Source organism: Phodopus roborovskii, unplaced genomic scaffold, assembly GCF_943737965.1.
Source record: "Phodopus roborovskii unplaced genomic scaffold, PHOROB, whole genome shotgun sequence".
Classification (NCBI taxonomy): Eukaryota; Metazoa; Chordata; class Mammalia; order Rodentia; family Cricetidae; genus Phodopus; species Phodopus roborovskii.
Window position 1 is genome coordinate 720,113 of NW_026126540.1, and position 22,177 is coordinate 742,289.

A 22,177-nucleotide genomic window follows, 5' to 3' on the forward strand; every position below is an offset into this window, starting at 1 on the left:
AGGCAGCTGACTGGCAAAGTGGATGGAGACCACGGGTCCGCGGGGCCCCGCTTGCTGTTAGCTGCCTCTTGGGATGCTCCTCTCCAGTTGAGCCTCCTGCCTGTGATCCAGACGGTGCTAGAGGCACATCTTGCGGTATGCCTGCGTTGCTTTGAGCCAGCGCCCAGAAGCCTGCCCTCTGCATTCAGGCACCTCGGACTGGCTCCAGGCAGGGCTGTGTGCAGTCACCATGAACGCTCAGCTCTAGGCTTCTGCACCAACCTCCTGACCACATGGATCTGGCTGTTTAATCAGCGGAGATCTGAGCCTGGGAAGACTGGGGAAGCTGATCTGCGCTCCAGCTGCTGAGACAACTTCAGCTTGGCTGTTTACTTCTTTGAGTCCCAGGGACTCTGTCCAGCACCTCAGCATATCCTGACACTGTGGACTCTGAAGTCAGCTGTCGGGACTCCTCTGAAGGCATCCAGGAAGGGAGGGGGCAAGAGGGGTTAAAAGGCAGCAGAAATACCCCAACTGCTCACCCTCTGCCTACCGCCTGTGCTGTGGGGTTCTGAGAGGACCTTGCGCTGTCCTGGGAAGCAATGCAAGTCTCTATAGCCTGCACAGAGCACAATTTGAAGAGTCGAAATGGTGAGGACAGACTTCTGAGCAAGCAGAGCTCCACCGCCCCCAATGTGGTGAACGCAGCCCGGGCCAAATTCCGCACTGTCGCTATCATCGCTCGCAGCCTGGGGACCTTCACTCCTCAGCATCACATTTCTCTCAAAGAGTCCACCGCAAAGCAGACTGGAATGAAATATAGGTATGGATGAGAGGTCCCTCTGCAGGGGTTTCCATGGTCTATGCAGGGCAGTCAGGCAGATTTTTTTGGTTTGGAAGTGACTTAACTCAGTGCTGTTTTGCTTAATTTAGAATTCTCAGGTGTTTGCTTTTAAATTAGCCTTTTGGGGGAGGGGTGAAAAGCCCAAGCTTGCGTGTGTGAGATTTTTAAGATGTGGCCCATTTTGTTTATTCTAAGTGTTATGAACACTTAGGACCTAAATGAATTCCAGACAGTAAAGACACACGAGCTGGAAACTCTTCTGTTAGGAGTTTGTCAGGAGCAGAAGTGTGTGTCCTGCTTGATGCACAGACAGTAGATTCTGAGCTATCCTGTCAGAACAGTTTTCCATCCCATGCTGTCTCCTTACCTTCAGAGACCAAGATGATATGCCACGTACAGCTTTTAAGGAAGGTTCGTGGTAGTAAGAAACACCTATAATGGTAAATCTGAGTGTGAGCATTGCTGTATTTAAATCTACTGTCTGAAATGAATGAAGCCTGGATGTTGTGAAATGTGGAGGGTCAATTTTTTTAATGCATTGTTTTCATAGATAGAAATATTACTGTAGTAAAAGCAATTCACCATCCCGTGATGTGATCCCTGCAGCCTCATGGTGTGTGCTTTGCACCAGCCCTGGGTATACTGCTGTGCTTCTAGTTCCTTGCTGTTTGAGGATACAGAGGAGAGAAGCTGTGACATATCCTGCAAGTCCTTGGCTACTCTCACTTGCAGATGAGACTGTTCATTGTTTACGTATCTCTCTTTCATTTGCTAGAGACCAGATTTTAGGATAAGGTAAACTCTGCACAATTAAAGTACTGCATATTTAAGGCTGTGCTTTCTGTGTGAAGTAAGCATTTAAACTTCTCTATAAAAGTTGTCCTTGGTGAAAGTTTATCTGCCTAGTTAAGGGAAAGCTCCCATGGCACGAGTAAATCTTGTTCTGATGTTTTCATGACACCGAGAAAAAAAAAAAAGAAGAAAAACCTCTGAATGGGGAGGGGAGGGAGCCACCATAACTGAAGTGCTGAGCCACAACTGCAGGGTGACTCCCAAGCCACCATATAAACCACCTGACTGCAGTCCATTCCTTGGAACTATCAGTATCACAAGACCTCTGCTTTCACTTGCTTCCCTAATGGACAGGGTACCCCACAGTGACTTCTCCAAATGAAATCTCAGGATGTGGCAAATTCAGTGCACGTGCTATCACACACACAGTCACACACACACACACACACACACACACACAGAGAGAGAGAGAGAGAGAGAGAGAGAGAGAGAGAGCCTTAGTCCTGTGCACAGTGGGTGCTGCTGAGGCTGCAGGTGACTCTAATGGTGATCTGTCACATTTGGCAGAACAAGAAACAGTTTTCCTGTAAGGCAACAAGTAAAAAAGCCACACCCCTACTGTGAGGCCACAGGAAGTTGTGTGTTGTGCTGCAGGTGTTTGTCATAGAGCAGTTTTGTTTTTCAGGCTTTTGAAGTCAGGACCTCTCCATTAAGGTTTTCCTATCAACACAGTTGAACTCAGATTGGTCTGTAGCTGTCTCACTGCCCCAGAAGCTCAATGTGGGCGGCACTCCTGTGAATGTCTTCCGTCACTTGCAGCTAAGCATGCTCTTCACTAACTATCATCTGGGTTCTTCAGCACGATTGAGTTTGTAGTATCTAAACAAAATGCCTCTTGTCTACTCCTCTTTTCATTCAGAACCACTTCATCTATGACAGGTAGTTTGTATGTGTGTGAATATGACTCCCTCCTTCAAATCCTATTCAGAGTGACATTTATGAGAAAGATTAAGAGATAATGTCATATGCAGGTCAAGCTTCCTTAGGGTTTGAGAGTAGGGCAATTAGTTTCCCCCAAATAATGGGAATATTTTTATTGTCTGAATTATGTTTTTTTACATTGTTTCATCTAGAATATAATGTGAGGATATGGAGTAGTTGTTAAGAATAAACAGTAAATGATTTTGAACAAAAGGGAAGGAGACTGGCTTGTCTGGAGAGTTCACCGGTAAACAAGGACTGTACATTAGTGATTAATTATGATCAGAATGTCATTCTTATTCTTGAAGATGGTTTCCATATTAGAGCTTTGAGGAATAGCTACCAACTCTTTGGGGGTAAACAATCCAAGAAGCCTGTTCATACTTTTCATCAGAAATTTTGTGTAGCAAAGAAGCATTCATTTAGCCAGTAACAATGTATTGCACACACACACTCTAGACAAGACCTAGTACTTAAACGCAAAAGCCAGGCAAGGCTTAGGAACTAGCTTCAAATAGGGAAATGGCACCATTAGAGGCAACCAGGAAGTAGACATTGGAATTTTCTGTTGTGACATACTCTTGTAGGGTTACACACTCTATTCCTCTCTATTTTGGGGCTGCCAAGTATGCTTTCATTCTATAGCAAGTGATTTCATCTTGGGGCACATAACTGCCCCAATCTCCCACTCATTCTGCAGCTCCACCCTTTAGGTTCAGCCTTGCTGTAAGGTGCCCAGTGCCCCTTGGCAGTTTAGGACCTGCTCATAATCTTGAAAAATAAGTGGGTTTCTTTCTGCTTCTATAATGATTGTGACTTTCTAGTCTCAGTTCTTAAGCCTAAGAATATTAACTATAGATCAAGAGCTCATGAAACCAGGAACTTAGAAACAATATATTTGTACAAATCTGCTAAATTTATTTTGCAATTAGATTATCAGCACAGCTGTGTAAGAATCTCTTATCAAACTGAATGTTTTTTCAGGGCTTATTGTGGAAAAAATAATCAACTAGTTACCAGAAGAACAAGATTCATCCTAATGTTCACTCTGGAGCTGTCTGTATCTAAGACTGCTCTGCACTTTGGTAATGCATGGTAGTTACTTTGTTTTAATTTTTTCTGTTTTTAGTCTGCATTCACCACTGCATGATAGCTTGATGGAAACTCTGCAAGCATATATAATATATGATATATGATATATGATATATGACATATGATAGGTCTCCAAGTGGCAGGCACGCGTGCGCAAACAAACAAACACACACACACACCTTTCATCACCACCACCCCTCCCAAGCTAATCAGTCAGAGGTTAAATCAAGTGTCATTACTGCCTTCTTTTTCCTGTTTGTTTGGGGGAGGTGTTAAGAGAACTTTTTAGAATATTATAGCTACTAATGTTTGACATGTTTTGGAGCTTTTGTCTTTGTATAACACAACATATTTGTATTTATCAACTCCCTCTTCCTGTTCTGAAATTATTGTTTTAGTTCTACAATTTGAATACTGATAACTTCAATTTTATTAAGAACAATTTATTTGAGCCGTGACAATACGACCTTGTGCTGTGTGGTTACATAAAACATGCTTTGCAGTTAGTGAGTGAAGAGCTGGGTACAGGCTTTACAGTATTATAAAGTTTTCTTTGCAAAAAGAACACTACATACCTGAGAAATAATCTTTAGATTCCAATTTTAAAAACTTCAAAATTTCCTGTTCTTAGTCAGCTGCATTTTACCATTAAACTTTTTAAAATAATTATAGATGTACAGGATTTTTTTAAGTGTCCAGATAATTTCCATGACCTATTAATTTTCCAGTGCAGCATAATGATACCAGGCATGGTTTCACAACTTGAAAACTGATTTGGAAAAGAGAATTGATTTAGGTTTCACCAGTCACGAGTGTGTTCATTTGGATGTGTCTATGCAGTTCCACCACAGTGAAGAATCAGAATGTTTCCCCAGTCACAAGGCCTCCTTGCACTGTTCCTTTAAAGCCACATCTATTAGTTCCTCTCCAGTTACACTCTCAGTTGTCAGCAATCTGTGAAATATCTGTAATTTCATTCTTATAAGAATATTATGTAATTGGAAACATACAAAATGTTATCTTTTAGAAATGGCTTTTTCTCCCCTCAGAGATTTTTTTCCAGAGAAGTTGGGACAGAATTTTATAGCCACAAAGGAGATCAGATTGCAGCATCACAGCAATGTAGAGGGAGACATCAAGACGTAGGGTGAACATCAGTAATGGAGGCTCCACCAAGGAGTTTTGAGCAGTGTAAGCTCACATTCTATTGGGTAACAGTGACTCAAGCAGTTGTTCCTATAAGATCTAAGAGTTTAGGTCCGAAATAAAACAATATGTGTTGAATTTCATAGCACTCTTACCAAAATCAAAGCTGCACAGAAAAGACACAGACCCTATCCCAGATGCCCCTCTGTGCCACTCCTCAGAGTTGTGTCTTTAAAGCACACATTGCATCTGTGGTCCTGTACCTCCTGTATCTTTAAAGCACACATTACATCCATCACTCTGTACCTCCCACAAATAGTGGGTGGATTTTACATCAGAGAAATTCAAAGAAAAGATCAATCTTATCAACTGATTACATAAAAGGCACAGTGTGTGTGTGTGTGTGTGTGTGTGTGTGTGTGTGTGTATTCATGTGGGGAAAGTGGGAGGAAAGGGTGAGCTGAAAAGATATAAGGAAAAAGCCAGATCTGTAGTTATGTTTCATAGGCAAATACTTGATTTTAGTCCAGAGAAGGGAATAGCCTGGTTATTTAAAATGCCAAAATTTTAATTACAAAAAAATTGGTGAATGTCATTATGATTTGCACTGACACCCATGGGTGTGGGCTTTCCTCTCTGCCTGGAAGCCAAATGGTGAGTGAGAATGGAGAGGTGGAGGAACCTTCCTAAAAAGTAGCTGCTGAGTCAGTCTCCCGGAGTTTATTCCACCTCTGCAAGGCAGCAGTCAGAAGTCTGGCATCCATGGGATGGTGAGAAGGTGGTGGGAGGGGAGGGGGACTGCAGGATGTTGTCAGGCAAATGTTGTCCCAGTTCCATGGCTCTAAGTGTGGGGGTGAGCATGGGGACTATGTATATATGTGTGCTGCTGCCCAGGTCGGAGCACATGTGTATGTGCAGGAATTTATCTGCAGTGTTTCCAGAGACATCTCATTTCCTTGCTGTAGTCTTGGATTTGGTAGCTCCACACTGAGTCTTTAATACCTAGTTCATGCAATGACTCTTCCTTGGAAGTGCCATCATGTTAGAGAAATTCTTCTGCTTTTCATTTCTGAGGACTTTTCAACTTACGGTAATTGGGTAAATGTTCTGAGAGGAGAAAAGGTTCCTATCAGATCCAAAAGAAAAGTTGAACTGCCAGGTTTCACTTGGATTTTTCCAACTCACTTCATTAAACACATTTCATCTAATTCACCATCCCTCTTTGGTAGATTGGGAAGTGAGTAGCATGAGATTTGGACAAGGAAATTTAATCAAAGTAGAGAAATCTTGGCTTCATTGAATGTGTCTTGAAACTACTGTTAGGCAAGAAAAATACATATATGAGAATAATGGAACTCATAAACACTGGTTCATGGGTGTCCATTAAGAATTTCAAAGCTGGGTCAGCAAGACAGTTTAATGCAAGCCTGACAACCGAGTTCACCCAGAACCCACAGTAGAGGGAAAGAACTGATTCTTGGAAATATGTTCTTTCATGTCCTCGCATTTATAAATAAATACTTTAGACTTTCAAAAACATTATTATATGTGATAAAGAAATTATTTCAAATCAGAGGCTATAATGTTCCTTGCTTAAGAAATCCTTTTGTTATGAATTTCCACTCTCCAAAATTAGAAAATGGAGACTTGAGGTCAATTTATGGTAAATGTGAGTATACACCTGATAATTTCATATTGAGAGCTATAATTATAGTATGACCTTATAGTATAAGTGATTGATTTGTAAGGGGCATTGCTTAGTGTGCCTCAGATACAAACTTGAGGATTAACATTGCTTTATACAGAACTCTCACTCAGAGTTACCCAGGAAATCAAGGGGATGATCAAACCCGAACTCAAGCCTCCTGACTCCAAGAACAGGGTCCTTGATGTTTCCATTTTGCAGCTTCTGGGTCTTGTCCCATTTTTCGAGATGGAAAAGAAGTAAAGTACCATAAACTGTCTCCACAGAAATTCTATACTGCTGCATGTCCTAAAGCCAGACATAGACTAACCTCCAGATATAGTGTGGATACTGTTACAGTATCTAAAGTACCAGTGCCTCTGAATGAGATTCGTCCACTCATGGGCAGGTGAACAGACAAAGCCACACATCAGTGCTAGGCAGAAATACTCATCTGGCCACTTGGGACTGACTTCCTGTGCTACTAGAGACTACTTTAAAATCTTTGACTCTGAAAATGAAACTCAAAACACATTTAAACATCTTTACAGGTTAATCTTCTAGTACCCAGATTAGAAAGCAAACCAGAAGCCCAGTAGCAATTTTTATTTGTTGGAATCAATAGCCAGAGAGGACTGGCATGGCCCATCTGGTCCAGTCCTCATGAGAAATCTGCCCTGCTTTTCCAATTTGCTCCGTTCAGCAACTACTTATAAGGCATCTGAAGAAATCTCGTGTAATCTCCTTTCATAGCAGCCATGAAAAGTTTGGCTTGTCAGAACCAGGATCATTCATTAAGCTTTTAAGTCCTGGGGGGGTGGGGTGGGAGGAACATTTTTAGAACTCTTGTCTGTTGTCTAGAAAAACAAAGACTTAAATGCTGAGGGGTAAGGAAACAAGGGAGGCACACAGGGCTTCACAGAGAAACAACCTCCAGTAGACACCTGGAGGGATGGACTTTTCCTTTTGGTCCTTGCACCTGCTAGGTGTGCTGACTCTTCTGCTGCTGGACCATCCAGGAGGCAGTACACTTCAGGGTTATACACAGCCATGCTGACAATGTACTCAGCTCTTTATGCCGTGTTGGAGTCTTCTGTGTCTGTTCACCACTGAAAGGAAAATGAGCTAGCTGTAATTTCCTGCCTCATGAGGTTTCCGGCACTTGAAAACCATTACCACAACTCAGCTTCCTAATTTCCGGAATGGTTCTAGCCTTTCTCATTCCTCCTAGATTTCATTTTATAATTCCCAACTGTGACTGTGTCTCTCATTTAAACTCTTCACAAGATGACTACCTTCTCTTTAAGTCCTTCAGTGTTGGATTCATCTGGACATTACAGCAGAGAGTAACAAGATTACCCAATCCAGAAACTTCCTGGGACCTCTGTCTTCCTTTCTTGATCAGGGCTATTATTTGAAAGATGAGAAAAGGGTATTTTAGATAATATTTGGAAATGTAGTATGGAACACTCAAAAGTATTCTAACTTTCTAGAGTAATGGGATCTACTTATGCTATGACAAACTGAAGCCTTTGTGAGACCATCAAGTCTAAAGGTTATGGTGACCATTGAAGTTCCTTAGAAAAGGGTAATAGGTAAAAGTTTCATACAGAAATTTCAGTGACAGTTGAGTGTTTAGATTGAAAAACTAGTCATTTGCAATATGCTAATTTTATCTTCTTGGGTACTCTGTGGAGAACATATTTTAGCCAACTAGCAACCACATATGAATAGTTTTAATCATCAAGAAAAGTTGACTGTATTGGTAATTAGCATAATCAGCATTCTACTGGAAGGCCCATGAGGTTTCTCAGAGCTCTGTTGTAAGAAAAGCTCCTGAGGAGCACATTGTAGTAGAACCCAGCTTTCACTTTCTTTGAACTTAATTTCCATTTTAAACTGCATTTTCATGTTACCAGATTTCTTTTTATTTGATATCTGTGGACTGAGGCCACAACAAGCTCATTATAAAAATCAACTGCAGAAGTAATGTGGCTTTAATGAATGCTGTTTTTCCCTTATCACAGGAACCAGAGCAGTGTTCCTCTTGGGCATTTAATGCAACCAGACCTTCTGACTCACAAATACTCTTTTTCCTATCCATGTACACACAAGCATTCTTGGTAACTATTGTCTGCATGTACTTATAAAACTGGAAGTACTCAGGAGAAATCTTAGTGGTCTTACTCCTACAGGCCTTCATTGTGATGCAAAACATATTTGTTCCATTTTTTAAAGGAAAGAATAAACTGTTATTATGAGATCCAAATGCAATAAGGGAGTTGAGGAATGTATAGTCAACCACAACTATTCATTCAAAACTTACATGGATTATTATGTTTTTCTTTTAGTCCCCTGAAAATCAAGAGGCCCAGCTTTTCATAAACTCTCAGGATAACTTCTGAATTAAAGAAGCAAATGAACATTGTCTAAAAATTTGGTTTGTGTGAGATATTTCCTGAATCTTCTGGGTAATCTTCTCCGGTAGTATTTTAGAACAAGAGGTGAACTAAAGAGAGATACAAGGGCCATTAATTAAAACTAGGAGGATCACTGAGATGGCACAGAGGGTAAATGTGCTTGTCATCATGCCTGGTGACCTGTGTTTGATCTCTTCTCTTTCAATAGAAGTTAGAATTCCAAACACAAAAGTCATCAGGGCTATGTTTCTTCTGCAAGCTTCAGTGTAGAAACCATTCCTTTCCCCCCTCTACCGTGTAGAGGTCACCTTCATCCCTTGGCCTGTGAATCCTACTTCCATCTTCTGTCTTTATATTTTTTCCTGACCCTCTTCACTCTTACAAGAATTTCTCTGGTACCAGCAGGCCATTCTCAGCAGTCCAGGATAACTTCCCATCTCAAGATTCCTCAGTTCATTATGCCTACAAAGTCCCTTTATCAGAGAAGGAAGTAGATTCACAGGCTCAGAGACTAGGCAGAGATGTTCTTCACAGCCCATCATCATATAGCCTGACTCATTCCATGTGAACATGTGTGTAAGAGAGCAGAGCTAAAGGAACTAGTGTGAACAAGCACTATTCCCCAACCCCAGTCTCTAGAGTGTAAGACTTGTTAAAGGGGGAAAGACAGCAAATGAGCAGTGAGATCATATTAGATTCCAGAGTGAAGGGGAAATTCAGCCTGAGTCAGAAACTAAAACTCCATTTTATATTGTGCAAACCTGGTATGATAAAGTTTAAACAGTTTGGACCTTGATAATTACCATTGTGGCATCTGTATTTGGTATGCCTCTTTTATTCCCTCACCATAATCTAGGCAATATTAACAGAAACACAATATGATGGCCATAAAGATCAAGCTGAATCAAACCATCATTAAAATGTTCTGAGCCCAGGAAATGTATCTGCCTGCACATCTCCTGACTGTAATCAATAATGTATGTTTTCTAACTCATTCCTAGCACTTTGGACCCTGAGAGTACATAACAGCAGTCACTCTTTTCCTGATGACATGCACCCATGGGATTCTATGCCACTGGGGTCCTGGGAGTGCAAAACAGTGGTGACTTTCTCCTGCTGCGATGAATCTTTGGGCTCTGTCAGTTGGGGTCCTGGGGATGGATAACAGCAGCCGGTCTTTCTCCTGCTGTCATGCCTCTGTGAAGCTCTGTGCACTTGGGGGTCCTGGAAATGCATAACAGCAGTTGACTCAACCAGTGCATGAATCGATGGAGCTCTGTGCACTTCATACAACAGAGCTCCTCACCCTTCCATAACACCCATGCTGCTCATGCTTCATTAGCGCTGCCAGAGCCATGCTGTGGAGGAGGGAAGACAGAGTTTCTTGCCAGGATGTGAAAATCTTCTGAGCCTTTATATTATTCATTTGAAGGCACGAGGCTATTTTATTTTCATCACAAAGCAGCTTTTCTTCTTATTAATCAAATCCTGACATATTCTGACAGAAATTTTCAAATGTCTTAAACCTGATGTAGTTTCCTCTGTGAAGTTCTGTCTTACAGACTCTCCTAGTTAACTTTGATTGTCAATTATCTGAGATGAAGAATTGCCCACATCAGGTTAGCCTATGGGAATGTCTGTGAGAGACTGTCTTGGTTCTTAATTGATGAAGGTTCAGGGGGCACCCCACTATGGGTTTCACCTGGGTGAGTGATCCTGCTCCGTTTACTAGCTCTGTGTACACTAGCTAACACCCACCTGGGAACAAGTCAGAGACAAAGGCAGCAAGAAACATTCCTGTATGGATTCTGCTTGAGGTTCTTGCTTGGAATTTGGCCTTCAGTTCCTTCATTGGTGAACTGTGACCTGGAAGTTAAACTCTTTACTTCACAAGCTGCTGTTGGTCAGGATGTTGTGTCATAGCAATAGAATGAAACTAGAACACTTGTACACAGACTTTCTTCCCATCACCTCCCAGAGACAAAGCCCATCATTATCTGGAATATTTGTGTTTGAAGATAAGACTCTTGATGTTAAACCATTTAAGTCTCTGTCTATTCTCTTGGCAAAAGTGCCAGGTTGCATATTGCTTAGAGAGATATATTAGTGGCCATAAATCAAACTGAGTTAAGAGGCAAACTTAAAAATTAGAGGAATTGAGAGCTAAAATTGAAGCTTGTTTTAGGAGTTAGTCCCTTGGAGCCAAATATTTTTCCCTGATGGCTATAAGAGTAAGAGAGCAATGAGCAAACAACTCCTTAGGGTCCTGATGTTGATCAATTGTGCTGCCACCCTGTAAGCCACCCTAAGAGGCAAAGCATGGATTATAATTAATCATGGCAGAAATCATGGTAAAATAAAAATTAATGAAAGAGCCCTTCTTGTGGCTAGATAGTAACCCATTTTTAACCTGTTATCAGTTTTTCTATACTGGCAGAATGGCAATATATTTAAAGTAAAAAAGATACCTGGGGTCACTCAGGTAATACTCTGAGGATAGATGAGGGAATAACAAGTCCTATTCTTGATGTATTCTAAATTATTATCAACAAAATCTGTTTTCTAACCAAAAATACATTACCTATGCTTAATAGGATTACAGTGATGCTGATTACTGTTGACAGCAGAAAAGAAAAACAAAGGAACTGAAAATACTGCTCACCCCACTAAGGAATCAGCCCAAGGATTCTAATCACTGGTGGCCACTAGGGAAGCAAATGTGGTGAATTCCATAAGCATCCTTCAGTCTCATTTCTTAGCAGGGAAGCAGTACTGTCCCGTGGTGATATTACTAATCACAGTAGTTGGTCTTATTTTAACAATTAGCTTTAGAAGTATAAACATTCAAAAATAGTTGTCTGTAATTTTGCTTGTTGATTATTCCTGCTCAGCCTCTCAGTCAGGTCTACCTTTGTTTTGAGATAGAAATATCTTAGTGACAGGATTTTCTTATCAAATAACACTCAGCAAATATAGTTTACTTTATGCCATTTGCCTCATCATATAAACATTTAAGTCAAATATTTGAAAAAAATTTAATTATCATTATTGTCTGGCTTAAGAAGAATCTGAAAGGTGTCATCAGTAGAATTATGTCCATCATTAATCATGGGAACCATGGCAAAATCTTGAACTAAGTGATCCACTGTATAGTCTGCAGTATTGGCTTTGGGTTTTGATGCTCAGTTCAGGTTCCTTATGGTTTACTGTCTCTCAGACTGACCAGCAAAAATGCTTATGTACATGACTTTGTATATCTAACCATGCACATGGCATTTCCAAATAGGGTTTTGTTTTCACATATTGGTGTGAGACAGTGGAATATCCAGGTGCTCAATGTTTCCATCTCTATAATACCCAGAAAATAGGATGGAGGCAGGACTAGAGGTCACAGTGGTACAAAGAACATGTGATAAGGATTTCAGAGCTAATTCCAGAAGCCACAGAATGATAGAAAGATCAGCCACTGTGTGAGAATTTCCTTTGTTCTTATTTGTCAATTCAGGCTATTATTCTCAAGAAAGAAATATGTTCATATTCAAATTTTAGCATTTATACCTCACTCATGAAGATAATATTTTCAGTTGGTTTTGATAATTTTTCATTGTGTATATTTAGTTCACTATTAAGGTCAAGTATATGTATGTGTACACATGAATTTAACACATTTCTGTGTGGTAGAAAAGGGTAATGGTTTGATGAGAGCATGTTACAGAAGGTTCCCATTGTACCTCTTTAATCAGTTTTGTTATTGCTAACAGGGCCTTAAAGTGGATCTGGCGGCACCTTTCCGGGGCTTTGGATTGTTCTGAAGGTTGCATGAAACAATATGAGGAAAGTAACAATAACTATCCACTATAATTGTCATTGGTATTATATTTACATAAAATGGTGCAAGAGAGCAGGAAGAAAAGAAGGTCCTTGTGCATATGGCATCTTTTCAACAGGTCTAAATTTTAGCATTTATTTCTTCAGAATGTGCCAGTTTTAATGATTCCCAGTCTACACATAACCACCTGGTATATTTTAAGTGATCAGAAAAGGTTCACAGGCTAGTGGAATGATTCAGTTGCCTACATGTCAAAGGTTTCTGTGTGTAGAGTAGATAGAACCCTCCAGGCTTCCAACACAGACTTAATTATTTATCAGATCTTCCCTCTTCATGATTGTCGTTCTTCCTTTCAAAGATAGAAATCCTCTTTGCTATTGACCATGACTGCTCAATAGCATGCCCTGTCCTTCCTAGCTACCAAATTATTCTGCAATATTGACAGACCCTAAGAGTTGCACCTAGTTTCTGTTATATTAATTTATATACAGCTTATTCCAGAAAAGAATCTAAGGTGGCTCTCAAGATTACATATGTTACAAGGGAAAAGAAGACAAAAAGGCACTGAGCAGAAAGAGAAGTTAAGGATGCTTGAACCATGTCCTGTGCTGACAATAAAGAATGAAAATGTACTTTAAAAATAATGTTCTCCATTCATTCCTCTTCTGAAAGAGAAAGTACAGCAAAGTGAAGGGTCCTGGGGGAATGACTGTGCACAAATTGCTTGGGCCATTGTTTTTGTTGGTCTTCTGCTAAGAATAGACATTTATAAAATAGAGTTATCACTTGATCCTTTACAAATCAAGGCAGTAAAAGCAAAGTGGTTTGTAAAATTGTATTCCCCGAGCAATGCCACATCAAGTCACAGAGAATATCAGCTGACAAACTATACTTTGGGGGCATTGGTTATTTTAACAGACAATAGTTATATGTTTGTAATTCTCAAATATGGTACAAAAATTCTAAAACTCGCCTTTGCGACGAAAGCATTTTTAGTGTTGACCAGAACCGTATATGCAATGGAACTGACTGGAACTTCTGTGGGGCATATCTAGTCACTTTGTTCTTCTCTCAATAACTTCAGCTGCCTGGGAGACTGAGTCCCAGTCACTGATGCCACTTGAGACCTCAGTTCCAGGTTCACTAGCTCCAGCCCTCAGTGATCTGGATTATTTCCTAAGACAAATCATCTACAAAGAAGGATCTTGTTGAGCTACTCTGGGTCTGCTGAGGTGACACCATTCAACGTCACCAGTGTGAGACATCTCAAGCAAGTAGTAGTATTCCTTAACTGAAGGAAGTATGGCTTTTGATTCCAAACACCTAAGCTCAGTGTGGAGTGAGATTTGGGGGCCATTTTACACAAATCATACTAAGATTCTGCCAGTCAGGTGTCTAGTGAAGAGCCTGTGGGTCCTGTAAGCCTTGCTTCCAGAAGCCCTCAACCCTCTGTACAGTCCCAGAGAGAGTGGCACTGGGCTCAGAGAAAGACTGGATCCCAAGCCATGAATTCTCAGTCTCTCCCAACATCTATGAACACCCCCTCTGCAGCTTTTGAAATCACCAGAGTTAAGAAAGAGCTCCTCTTTGGTCCTTAGTGTTTGAGGGTGTATGACCAAGGACTTTGGCCCAACCCTAGCAGCTTTGTGAAGGAAGGAACATCAAGTGAACCATTGTTGTCTGAAAGTTAATTTTTCTTTAAATGTGGAAGAATGGGGAGGGGGTCCCTTAGATTCAAAGTAGCATAATTCACACACACACAAAAAGTGCTAGCAGCTGTACTGCTTTCAATACCTGGGATTTTAGCATGCACTTTACAAGATGGGGAAGGAGGACTAGACTGAGAATCCAGGCGTCATTTCAAGATGGGAAACCAGCCAAGCAGCACAACAACATATGCTTCATAGTACAGAGATGAGTCTCCATGCTTGGCCATGCAGAGACTACTGACTTGGTTTCAGAACAGAAGTTATTTTTATGAAAATAGGGAGCTTCTCTAATTTGGAGTTTTGTCATTTCATTTTTGTTCTTCCACTGCCTCAGGATTTGAAGCTATTTTCTCTGTAACAAATCTCCCCTAAGCAGTACATTTTTCCCCTCAGAAGATGAAATGGTGTCTTCACTTAGAACACGGGAGAATTCTATTAAAATTGGATGAGTATAGAGCCTAAATAAGAAATTAAGTCTCAGTATTTGTTCTGGTGCCCCTATGTCAGCTCTGAAAAAAAGAAACCAAGGTAGTTCTGTTCATCTCTAGGCCAAAGAAAGAATAATTGTGTAAGTGGGATGTCACTGATGGACAACACTAATCCAGAATCCCAGGCTTTGTTCTAACCATAGTGTATCAGGAAACAGAGGACAGGCTATGGCCTTGCTGTTAGAACTCTTGTTCTACTCTTTTTCCAAATAGTGTGGGAAATTTACAGACTAGAAAGACACTCAACAGAGCATTTTGTGTATAGATACAAGTTCCTAACTACTAAGGCCAGTGGGTTCAAAAGAGCTGATTCATTAACAAATACTCCCCGGGCACCAGCTCTGTGCCAGATCCTGTTCTGGGTACTGATGATAAGGCAGAGAACAAAACAGAGCTTTGCCTTTGAAGGCTTAGAAATTAAAATAGGGAGAAAGAAAATCAAGCAAATAAGTGCTTAGCATATCGGGAGGCATCACTTGTTTTGTGAGATAACTGGTACAGAAGATAAAGATCATAGAAGCAAGTTCAAGAGGACATACAGAAACATTTTAAACAACATTTTTATTGACTCTTTGCAATTCCACACATGTATTCCTGTATCTCGATTGCACCTCCTTTTAAATTATATTTTTACTAGCTTACAAGCTATTGGATTTCTATGAAGCTTCTTCATACATCCTTGATTTGGGGTACCTTTCCCTCCATCCCCTCCTTTTCCCTATCTCTCTGCACCTCCACCCCACCCCCACTTTAGCTCCATGATATCCCCTGTTCTCTCATAACATTGTGTTCTATTATGCTCTCATTGTAATTTTCACTTGTACAATAGGATCATGTATTTCCATAGTTTTTTTTTTCCATAACAATTTTGGCTAACCCTTCCCGTTTCCTTCTTTCTCCAGTCTCATCATTCAACCAGACAGACCTTCCTGTCCCCAATATTGTTTCCCTATACCTTCCTTTTACTTATATCCTACTATCCCTCTTCCCTTAATGCATTCACCACCAAAGGCCCTGCTGTCCTTTGTTGGCTTCCACTTGTACTCCAGGTAAAAACACACAGAGGATTCAAAGCCAGAATCTACATATGAGAAAGAACATGTGCTGTTTGTTTTTCAGGCTTGTATGACCTCACTAGGCATAAGATGTTTTTCCATGTCCATCCTTGCACATATCATGATTTTATTTTTCTTTGCAGCAAAGTAATAACCCAGGGTGGATATGTGCCACATTTTCATTATTAATTCATCAGTTAATAGACATCTATGATGATTGCATTTCCCATATGTTGTGAAAGGTCTACAATAGCCATGGATGTATAAGTATCTCTGTAGGAATGTATAAAGTCCTTTGTGTATATTCCCAGGAATGGCATAGCTGGATCCTATAGTAGCTGTATTTCTGATTTTCTGAGATTTGTCTGGACTGATTTCCACCAATAATGTGAAAGGGTTCTCTTTGCTACATACTTGCCAGCATTTCTTATCATTTTAGTTCCTGATTGAGGCCAGTTTGACTGGGGTGAAACGGCCTCTGCCTGATGGCTAAGGATGTTGAACACCTTTTAAAGTGTTTATTGGCCATTTGTATTTCTTTACATGGAAACTTTCTTTTATATTCCAGAGTCTGTTTTTAATTTGATTGTTTTATAAAATTCTTTATACATACCAGACACTGGTCTTTTGTCAGGTGTACAGCTGACAAATATTGGGAACATTTTTTGAATAATATTTGGGCACAGATTAGGAGAAATTGAGTTACTGAACCTTTAAACATTTGGAAGAAGATAAATCCAGGCAGAAGAAACAGAGTGCAAATGCCTCCAGTGAGTTCTCTATGTCCAAAGAATAGTTACACATAAACTGACATTGAAATGGGCCAGGAGTGGGGAGAGAAGCCAAAAGTCACAGCATGGCCCCTGTATCCATCATGAGAACATTGGATTTCAATATGGATGAGACAGAGCCATTGTACTGTCTAGGGCTGAATAGCAGTGTGATCTAATAGGCTACTCAGACTGCTTGAGTGCCACTTATATTCATTAATGCTGAGCAAGCCTTTCACCAGTAAAATGTAGGTGATGTTAATGTCTCTTTTATGGGTTGTTAAGAGGAAAGCAGTTATTTTGACATTTTTAATTTATCAATATAAAATCAGAAAGTATCTGATGGCTATGATAGGGAGATTGCTCAGAAACACACATAAATGCCAGCTCTGCATGACTACCCATCTGGAACTCCAGCATCAGAAGACAGAGATGGAGATTCCCAGAATAAGCTGGAGAGCAAGACCAATCATATCTGCTTGCTCTGGGTTTGACTGGGAGACCCTGCACCTACACACATGTGCACCCATATGCATGCAAAAACACAATACACATATGTACCACATATACACATGCATGTGAAACATGGAAGTAAAAATCATGTTGTGTTCAATTCCTAGGATTTTTGTGTTAAGTGAAAGGCGAAGTTTTCAACAGGTTATCAAATTTTTTAAAAATGACACACATATATACTGAGAACTTATTAACATTGGCATTCACTTTCACTTAGTCATTTTTTTCTTTTACCTAGGAGTTTATTATTTTTCTTTTGTAAAGACAACAGCAATTCTTATTAATTTCAAAACTACCAAAATTTTTAATCAAAACATTTATTAGGAATTGGCATTTTATTTTTGCCTTATCTAATTCTTTCTGGTTCTGCCCGTAAACAGTACATCAGCTCTCTCTCTCTCTCTCTCTCTCTCTCTCTCTCTCTGTGTGTGTGTGTGTGTGTGTGTGTGTGTGGTATGTTATGCAGCATGTATATAAGTGTGTACATACATGCATGTGAATGTATGTAGGTACATGTACAAGTGTGTGCACATGTGCAATGAAGCCAGAAATTGAGGTAAGGTGTTTTCCTCAGTTTCCCTCCACTTAACTTACTGAATCAGCACTTTTGCACTCAGAGGTCACAACTCTAGATAGCCAGATTGCCTCAGAAGTCCCATGTCTCCAACTGCTAACTACTAGGATTGCAGATAGCCTATCACACTAACCTGGGGATCAAAACTTCAGTCTTCATACTTTTTTACTGACTGAATCATTTCCTCAGCTCCAGAATCTGCTTTTTAACATAAAAAGAGCTTGACATCCAATTGTACAGATATTTATTTCCCTTACTAAAGAAATTGGAATTTCAACTTAGGATCATTTGAAATGACAACTATTTTCAGACGCAGCCCTGTGCAGTAGAGTAAGGATGCTGATCTCCTAACCATAGATACTCATTACTCCCCAGTTGTTATATAGCAGCAGTAGCTATCACAGGTTGCCAGAACAAAGAGGTTCATGTACCCACCTTGTGTTCCATATAAGTAAAAAATATCTAGTTTTTATCTGTTGTGTGCACATCATCATGATACGGTTGCCAGTTGGAGGCAGTTTGATATTACAAAATAGATTTCTCTCTTGCTAACTTAAATGAGAGAGAACCTCTAAGAGAATGACTTATAAACTTGCTGTAATGCTCATCTTCAAGGTCAGAGATGGTGATAAAATGTCATCTTGATAGTTTTGAAGTACATACTTAAACATTACTGATTATTGAGGCCAGCTCACCCAATCCTGTAACTAGCATTAGTGAAATACAAGCTAGATTTTCTAGGCTTACTAAAGGATTTCCCACTGTTATCAACATCTTTTTGAGCAAACCTATCGACAAGAGTCACCAGTCAATGAAAGCAGAAGTCTGAGGCTTCACAATTTTAGGAACAAGAGAGAAAAATGGGCTTTAATGTAGTGTTTCCCATTGTTCTGAAAGCTGCTAAGTACCTAACATTCCAGAGAGGGTCAGAGCCAAACCAGCCTAAATTACCATGCCCATAAATCACCCTACCCAAGTTAATATAGAGGGCTTAGTGGAGAGAGTGTGTTTTCTGTGGAGTGCAATGGTCTTTCTCTTCTAATAATCTCCCTAAATGAAGAGAGTATTTCTGTCCCCATGAGAGACCAGAGCAATCACTATAAACTTACTGTAATGCTCCACCGTGTTCAAATGCAGATAGTAACAATGATATTTTGACAGTTTTGATGCCCATGACAAATGCCAGCAGTGTCAGAAGAGTGTCAGAAGAAAGATGGCTGGTGTGACTTGAGACAAGGATATGAAGTATCCAGATGTAGGAAGGCAAACCTATTTGGCTTAACAAGACCCTACATACTGAACACAAAGAAAAAGTACACCATGCAGACTTCTGACCAATTCAGGGAAATAAATATTACCAGGAGTAGGTATGATGTGACATGTTATCTGCAAGTCCATAGATTTGACTCATGAAGTATTCTTCCCCTGAGAAATGTTTACCATTATCTACCTCATTATCTACCTGATCAGCTCTAACAAATAATGCCAAATCAGCAGTTAGGGCCTGGACATGAGAAAGAAAAAACAAACAAAACAAACAAACAAAACAAAAACCAAAACAAAAACTGGACCTTTCTATCAGCAGAGCAGTAAAGGATTTTTTTTTCTGTTTTCCTTCTTTTAATTGGACAAACACTAGAACAAAAATGTGCAAAGAAAAGGAAGGCTGAGTCTCAGGTACAGGTGTTCCTCTTCCCTTGTTCTTCCATGCTAATAGGTAGGGCTAGTAGAGCCTACTACAGACGGAGAAGAGAGCTGGGAATTTAATATGAGGTTTATGTTTTAAAGAGCATAGCTGAATCTTAGTGGAAGCTCTCACTCAGGGGAAAATGGATAGGACTGGTTCAAAGGAGTTGAAAGCAGTAAATAGAAAATAAAAACCAACTGAAGTTTATATCCTAATGAGTTAAGGCAAGAGTATGTGAAGGGAGGCATAGGGAAGAGAGAGATCAGCTCTGGCCCAATTATAAAGAAGGCTTTGGAACAAGGTTGGGGTTTGAGTCTTACTATTAAATATAGGTAGTATATGAGTGAGAATGGGGTTAATACGAGTCATGTGAGCCAGTACTAGGCCAGCATGGCGAGAAATATGATAGCACTCAAGTAGACATCAATGTTTTGGAGGAGTTGAGAGTTCTATACACAGATCCCCAGGCAGCCAGAAGAGAAAGCCTGGCTTGGGCTTCTGAAAACCCAAAGCCCACCCCCTCTTACACCCCCCAACCCCCCCCCACCCTGTGACAACTTCCTCCACCAAAGCCACACCTACTCCAACACAGGCACACCTCCTAATCCCTCTCCAGTAGTGCCACTCCCTAATGACCAAATTTCAAATATTTGAGCCTCTGGTGGCCATTTCTATTTAAACTACCACAGGCAGCAAAGGTGTCCCTTAGGATAATATTCTATGCCCCACGGTTAGGGATAAGGGACTGTGACTTGTTACTCCTACATCTTTCTATAGCCACATTTGTTGGCTATATTTCATGTGTTTAAAGTGCTCACTGGCCATAGTGGTGGGGCCTGAAGGTTTGCAGCCTACTGACAGCTTTTGACTTAGAAGACAAGAGTCTGTGTTTTCACACAGAGCTGGAACAGTATATTCATGCACATCTTATTTGTGCTACTAATATTTCTGCTGTTGTCTGTGATATCAGATGACTCTTCCCCACCCCTGGAAATGAATCAGAAACTATGGTAACAGAATGTTACTGGAAGGGGTAGAGCTTAGTGCTATATGCATAAGTGAAGTGCTGTATTGATTTCATGTGAAAGCTGGTAGCATGGGTGCCATTCCTTAAGCAAGTGGATGACAAGTACTGAAACCATGTTTATATAGCATATCTATATATGAAATATGCATATCAAACTTAAGATTAAAAATAAACCTGTCTTTGCCTTGAGGAGGCAAGTTCTCAGAGGTATCAAACAGGACAAAAAGAAAACTTGTTTTTCTTTTTGAACACCAAGAAGGAGAATTTAACAGGCTAAAATCAATAAAATTTCTCAAAAGGGTATGTACAAAAGCCAATCATGGACATGGCAAATGTCTCCTGATGAAGTTAATTCTGTGCTCATTTGAATAGCCAAATTCTACCATGAAGAAATAGACTCTGGGGCCCAAAGAGATGACTCAGCAGTTAAGAATGGTTACTGCTACTCCAAGGGATCCAAGTTTAGTTATCAGCACCCACATTGGGTGGCACACAACTACTTTTAACTTCAGTTCTAGGGGATCCAACTCCATCTTGTGGCCCATAAGGAGTCCCCTCATATGTGACATTCCCACACACAGAATATGCACATACACATAGTTTAATTAAAAATAAAAATTTTAATAGGTCATAATATTTAGAAGAAAATAGATTGTCGTGAGTTCACTATTTCCCTGAGGTATGTGAAAATTTCTCATCCAAAGATCATGTTAGCATCTCCCCGTTTCAGCTCCAAGCCTCCCGCTTCATGCAACCTTCTTCCCCATTTCTTAGAAATGGCCACAAGCCTGGCCCTGGCAGAGCTAGCCCCAAAGCTCCTGTTTATTAAGTTCCTTCCCTGCCTCTTGTCTGCTGCACTTTGTCCTGGATCTTTTTGATCCACTTTTCTATTTCTTAGGAAATACTGTAGACCTTATTCTTCCACAGTACTACTAACACACATTAACTCAAACACACACACAAAGCAGAAGCACGGGGAGGCGGGATGTAAGCAAATTATAATTTGCACATGAAGTGTGAGAAACATCTGTGTCTCTTTTCATCTTATTCATTTCCTAACATATTTGCTGAATTCAATATTAAAAGGGACTGGGTAAAAATGAAAAACAGGTTTGTAAGACATGACCTCCTCCCTTTTAATTGGCTGCTCTGTCAAGCTGAATACTGATTCCCCACAACATCCAGGTCCTAACCCTTGCACTGTATGTGGGCACAAGATGTGTAGTCGGGGTTCACATAGAGATCTTTAAGTGAAGAGATAATACTGGATTAGTGTAGCTACAAACATCCTAACAAGGTAAAGGCAGGGACTCTGAGGACAGGAAGTGATTCACTGACAGCAGAGAGATGGGAAGATGTTCACAGCTGGGTCTGAAGAGGAGGGAGGGCTGAATATGGAAGAATGCAGTGGTACAAATGAAAAGACCAGGAAGTGGTTATCTGCTAATGTCTCCTTGAGAACCTGCCCTGACCATAGCCCTCACTTTCACCTGATGAAACTGAGTCAGCCATTCTGGCTTCCATGGTGGCACAAAGTAAACTGAAGTTATTGTAAGCCACCAAATACATGTTGGTTTGTTGCAGCAG

At 40.3% G+C, this 22,177-nt stretch overlaps 1 protein-coding gene across 3 annotated transcripts in view; it reads left to right on the forward strand.

The window, feature by feature from the left end:
* Positions 1-22,177, forward strand: part of Kcnab1 (potassium voltage-gated channel subfamily A regulatory beta subunit 1) — a 387,027-nt gene that overhangs the window by 151,984 nt on the left and 212,866 nt on the right. Inside the window, exon 1 of one of the 3 annotated variants that reach the window (XM_051198957.1) lies at positions 433-802. The exons of the other annotated variants lie outside the window; for them this stretch is intronic. Coding sequence (XP_051054914.1) covers positions 582-802 — 221 coding nt within the window. The 5' untranslated portion in view covers positions 433-581. Of the gene's footprint in view, positions 1-432; positions 803-22,177 lie in introns of those variants that run through there. 3 annotated transcript variants of the gene reach the window in all.